Genomic DNA, 5,741 nt, shown 5'->3' on the forward strand with positions numbered 1-5,741 from the left:
GCTGTGTGAATCTTTTATTTTGAGGCTAATGACATGCTTTCCTTTCCAGACTTCAGCTGCTTCTGGATCTAATTCTCGCCTTCCTACACTGGCATCAAAAGCCTTTGGATTTGGTAACAAGAATGACGCGACAGTGGACATACCATTGGACACAGTAAATGTGAATTAACACGTCATATGGTACCATTAACTTTTAGGTTACTGATGTTGTGCCAAGATAACATGTTTGTGTGGGTCGGTGTAGGATGCAAAGAAAAGGGAGAAGGAACTCGCCACATGGGAAGAGAACCTGAAAAGGAGGGAAATGGTTGTGATAACTCAATAGAATCAACCTTTTAACCTTGTTGTTATCGTTTTTTATTTCAATTTTTTCCATGATCATTACACGTCTGAAGTATTTCACTAATATTTATTGTCACATATGTGTTCACGCTTCCAAGCTTCTTTGTCTATTGGATCTACCTCACATCTTAGGTATATTTGAATTGCTATTACAGGACATTAAACGAAGGGAGGATGCATTGACAAGAGGTACGTGGATAACCACCATAAATGATTGGTAGGTCTGTTGTACATCAATAAGAATTCTTTGATGGCAATTTTTGGCTATAATTTCCCTTATTTCAGCTGGTGTCACTATTGAGGAAAAGAACTGGCCACCGTTTTTTCCTATCATTCATCATGATATAGCCAAGGAAATTCCAGTGCATGCTCAGAGGTTGCAATACTTGGCATTTGCTAGTTGGTTAGGTATCTAGCTACTTTGATTACATCCTTATTTGCTAATTGACGTGACTTGTATAATAAGGAACTTAATTTGACTTACGAAGATGTTTTTGCCTTAAACGTGGCATTAGTTGTTTGTAGTGGTATATAAGCTGGATTTTACATGATAATTCACTGGAAGCAATGATATCTTCTTTCAGGTGTTTGATTGTGTTTTTTGCTGTATCATATGTGCTATATCTCTCTAGAGCACCCTTCTGATAATGTGTGATCAGTTTGAGTCGGGATAGCCAATTCATGGACTATACTGAGATGAACTTATTATTCATTCCTTAATGTTCTCATCTAGCATTCTATGTCAATACCTGCTTGACTTGACTATTATTTCTATCTGGAAGGTTTTCACACAGTTATTTAAAGTAGTCAACTCTGTCACGATGGCATCTGATCCTTGAGATCATAAAATTTTGAGACTTTATGTTGGCAATTAGAATGTCTGGTATAATAAATATTCAATCATGAAAAGTTTCTGCTGGCATTTTTCATGGCAGGAATTCTCCTCTGTCTTTCATGGAATGTTATTGCTGTGATTGTTTGCTGGATTAAAGGGGGAGGTAAAAATTCTTTATATAAGCAATTTGTCTGCAGTTTTCTATCATTTATTTAGTCTTGTTTCTTGCACAGTATTTCTCCTTTGCCCTTTCTGAAATATTGTAATGTAATGGTTTGACTTCTTAATCCACAGGTGTGAAGATCTTTTTCCTTGCAATTATCTATGCTTTGCTTGGATGTCCTCTTTCATATGTGCTTTGGTACAGACCTTTGTACCGTGCAATGAGGTAGGCTGCCAATGATCAGCATAATTTCTATAGCATGCCAATTGTAGTTGATTGTATTATTTTAGCATATTGGTTTCTATCTAGTGCTTTTCAAGCTACTTTTGTTATAGTAGCTGCTGATTACAATATTATTGGGCTGGAGGGACAGAATTCATTTGGCATCAGGCATAAATAACCTTGTTCAACATATGCTTATTCCAAATATCTGACCATGCAGACTAAGAGCCAGTGATTAGGTCCCATGGAACATTTTAATTAGAAAGTTTCAGTTCACAAGAGAACATTAACCTTACTAAGTTTCCAATAACATGCTTTTATCCAAGTTTTCAATATTTAATTTCTTATTCTATGACTCTTGCGTAGCACTGCTGGGAGTTGTGCTTATGTAGCTGCATAATTTGTCAGTGCTTCTTCCCTGTTTCTCAGTTATTTCTTTTGTCAAGCAGGACTGATAGTGCACTTAAGTTTGGGTGGTTTTTCCTATTCTACCTGGTAATTCTGATGACCAGTCTCCTTATGTATGTTTTCCTCTTTTAGCCTTTGTTAGCTTCTTATCTATGTTATTGATATTATCATGCGCAGATCCATGTTGGTTTTTGTATCCTTGCTGCCATTGCTCCTCCGATTGTGTTCCATGGGAAGTCATTAACGTAAGTCAAATTTCCTTGTTCTTATTTGTGCTAAAGGATAATGGTATTGATATCAAACTAACCCTATTGTGTTGCAACTCATGCATCAATTTTCAAATTTTGTTAAATTGAAATTCCGGTACCAATTTTGATGTTCTGGCCTATGAAAAACCGAAAAACAATACTCTGTATATTGATGTGGAAAAATATTTGATGCTGAATGATATACTGGTGTATCGTTTGCTTGATTTCAAAGAGGTTAAAAGATAGACTGCTTGTGCTCTATTATAGATGTGATACTTATCCACCACATGATTTATTACTGTTTCTGCAATGATCCATTGGAACTTTCTCCGAGTCATGGAACTCAGGTTCAATTAAGCCATAGATTGGGTTTAACGTTTGGTCATTACGCACTGCGAATACAGGTTTACTCTAATGAAATATGTCAGGTTTTAAGTCTGTCATTGTTTTTGTTTCTACTTTTTAAAGAATGATATAGGGTGTTTCTTAGTAGAGCTGATGATTAATAATGACTTTATTAAGTGGTTCACTTGGGAGAGTCACAACCTTTGAATTGAAGGTTTTGGAAACTGTAGATATCCCTTTAAACTTTGAATGAACTGAAGGTTGGAATGTGAATTTTGAACAACTGATCTTTTTGTCAATAAAGTTCCTATTTATAGTATAGTTTTATTAAATTGGTTTATAAACTATGTACTAGAGTGTTGGTACTTGGTAGTCCTTGAAAAATTGGTTATGTATGATGGATTATTAATGGAAGATTGACTTCTGTCTTGGCCATGTCTAGTAATGTCTTTGTTAATTTTATGATTCATGATTTTCTATACTGCATCCCAAAATTGTTACTGTACATATCTGTTAATTTCTTTTATTTGCATCAAATTGCTGCCTTGCATGAATGAAGCCTAAAATGTAGATTACAGTAGTGTTTTCAGCTTCAACAGTCATGTATTACATAAAATTGACATTTTCTTGGTTGAATAACTTGTGGTACTTGGAATTTCTCTTTTCTGTAGCTACTATGATAATGAGAAAACTGTCCTATGGCCTGAAGGTTTTAGAGGACAAACTCTCCCTTACATTAACAAGCAGCAGCAATTTCATCACAACATGAAATTTTCTTTTTTACTTGAAGTTCTGCATACTTTTTTCCTTATCTTTTTTTCTCTGTTTTTACTATTTCTGTTGTTTCATTGTGTTATTAAATATTGTGTATCCATGTGCATATGGCACATTAGTTGGCCTGCTTAACTAGAGAGTTAAAAGGGATGGACTAGTGTCGCTTTACATCTTCACTTCTGTTCATGTTGTATGTCTTTAGCAACCATCATTTTGTGTAATATTGAGTTTAAGCTCATTTTATCTGGTGACAACTGGTTTTTCCTCCTTTAACATCCATGTTAGTGGTTGCTATGCCAATGATGATGCTAAGATTAATCTGGACTTTCTTCCTTTCTGAAGTCACAGCATCACATCACAGAGGATCTTAGTAGTGATGTTGATCTTTTGTGGTGCCTATATTAGAAGGGGAAATATTGGAGAAGAACTTAGTATCCAAATAGTTGCAAAATGCCTGGGATTTTATTCTTTATTGTGACAAGATATATTCTTTAAATGATAGTATATGGTGTTCTTGTTTCAGACAGTTTATGCTGTCATCTTATGAACCATGCAATTGTCTTGATGTCTTTTTTTTCAATGTTTAATCAGGGGAATCCTTGCAGCAATTGATACCTTTTCAGATCATGCATTGGTTGGGGTGAGTTGATGCATTTGCATTTCCAATTCCAATTGATACTGCTATCTTTCACTAATATTACCTATTAGAAAAAACTAATATTACTTATTATGGATTGCTCTCAATTTCTTTGAAAATTTCGGCTACAAGTTTGTAAAGGCAAAGGTCCTTTATTCTATTTTCTCTTTTCAGGCTCGCATATGCTAGCTATATTTTTAAGACTTTCCCAGTTTACATATAATAAAATTTAACATGTCTTGTATTTATCACAGATCTTCTACCTGGTTGGCTTTGGTTTGTTTTGCTTAGAGACACTAATAAGCTTGTGGGTACTTCAGGTTTGTGCTATGCATTCTCATATAAGCTTGTGGGTACTTAGAGACTTGTAACCTTCTTTGCTATAGAAGATTAGTTTAGGCACATAAGACACAGCCTGCTGATGCATTCTCATATATGTTTGTTTTTCTCCTTGAAGTCCGTCACTATGACTAGTTGATTTCACTTTCCAGACTAATTACCATGCGATATTGTGTTATGCAAAAAGATGTCATATGGTACAAAGTTGGTCCATATCCTTTTCTTTAATGAAGCATGGGTACATATTGTTGTACATAATTGGTCCATACATGAGACATGATGGAACTGTGATTATGATGGTTAGATATGTACTAGGCTTTTCTAGCTGTATGTGGTAGAATTCATTTTAATCTAGTGCTATATTAATATTTTTCAATGATTTTCCAGCATTTTCTACTGTAATCATCAAATGTTTCTTCATATTTAAAATGGAATTAGTATCTCAAGTTAATTAGTAGCATCCAAACTGATTAGTAGGTCTTATAGATACTCCAAGGTGCTTTATTAGGTCCATCTTTCATAATTAAGCATGGAACATGGTCACAGCTTGGTTCAACAAAAGCCACTCTCGATTGCATTAGCTTCACAGCATTAGATGCTTATATATCGTGTCTCTATGTGGTGACTTATCAAGAGTGCAACTTGTTGCAGAGAGTTTATATGTACTTCAGAGGGCACGAGTGACGATGCAAGGTTAGCCACTTTCCAGTGCGAAAGTTCCGGACAACCAATATGATACATGGACAGAGAAATCTCTTCGACTCTTTTCCATTACGGCGTATTATTAGGTGGTGTATAATAATATATATTGTGGAATTTATTGTTCTAGTTTTCACAGTTTCTTTCCTCTTGGGAGCCCATCTTTCATCCTACTTGATATTTTTCAGTATTTTGTATTATTCATGATGTTAGTCTGTTAAATATGTTACATCATGTTGTTTCTGGGTCACCAACATTTCGTAGTGCGTTTTTGTTGAAGTGAGAAACAGGTATTGCCTTATTGTTCCTATATTTGGGTAACTAATCGTGGAGAGTTTTTCTGCAGTGCTCCTCTGATTCTTCGTCGCCTTTTCATCATATTTTTTGAAATTTAATCTTGATTCTAAAAGTCGGTAATAAACGGAAGAATATTTTATGGCGTATTTTCCGTACGTGTATGGATTTTTTTTAATTTCATAATGAAATTATAAATTCGAGAAGGGTTGGATTTTGCTTTTATATACATATGTATATATATATATATATATATATATATATATATATATGTATATATATGTATACTAGTATAGATGTATACATATGTATGTATGCATGTGTATATATATATATATACATATATATATATATATATATATATATATGTATATGTATATGTATATGTATATGTATATGTATATGTATATGTATATGTATATATAACTGATTCCA

General features: G+C 34.0%; 1 protein-coding gene across 3 annotated transcripts in view; it reads left to right on the forward strand.

Annotated features, from left to right (window-relative positions):
- Positions 1–5,241, forward strand: part of LOC135610087 (secretory carrier-associated membrane protein 4-like) — a 7,023-nt gene extending 1,782 nt beyond the window's left edge. The window contains exons 3-13 of one of the 3 annotated variants that reach the window (XM_065104101.1): positions 50–154; positions 245–307; positions 498–531; positions 628–750; positions 1,278–1,340; positions 1,472–1,565; positions 2,012–2,057; positions 2,148–2,215; positions 3,929–3,977; positions 4,229–4,294; positions 4,965–5,241. In XM_065104101.1, the coding sequence (XP_064960173.1) occupies positions 50–154; positions 245–307; positions 498–531; positions 628–750; positions 1,278–1,340; positions 1,472–1,565; positions 2,012–2,057; positions 2,148–2,215; positions 3,929–3,977; positions 4,229–4,294; positions 4,965–4,997 (744 nt within the window). In that variant the 3' untranslated portion in view covers positions 4,998–5,241. Of the gene's footprint in view, positions 1–49; positions 161–244; positions 308–497; positions 532–627; positions 751–1,277; positions 1,341–1,471; positions 1,566–2,011; positions 2,058–2,147; positions 2,216–3,928; positions 3,978–4,228; positions 4,295–4,964 lie in introns of all 3 variants that reach the window. The other 2 variants (XM_065104100.1, XM_065104102.1) reach the window with 2 other exon arrangements.
- The last annotated feature ends 500 nt before the right edge of the window (positions 5,242–5,741 follow it).

This window comes from Musa acuminata, chromosome BXJ2-4, assembly GCF_036884655.1.
Source record: "Musa acuminata AAA Group cultivar baxijiao chromosome BXJ2-4, Cavendish_Baxijiao_AAA, whole genome shotgun sequence".
NCBI lineage: Eukaryota > Viridiplantae > Streptophyta > Magnoliopsida > Zingiberales > Musaceae > Musa > Musa acuminata.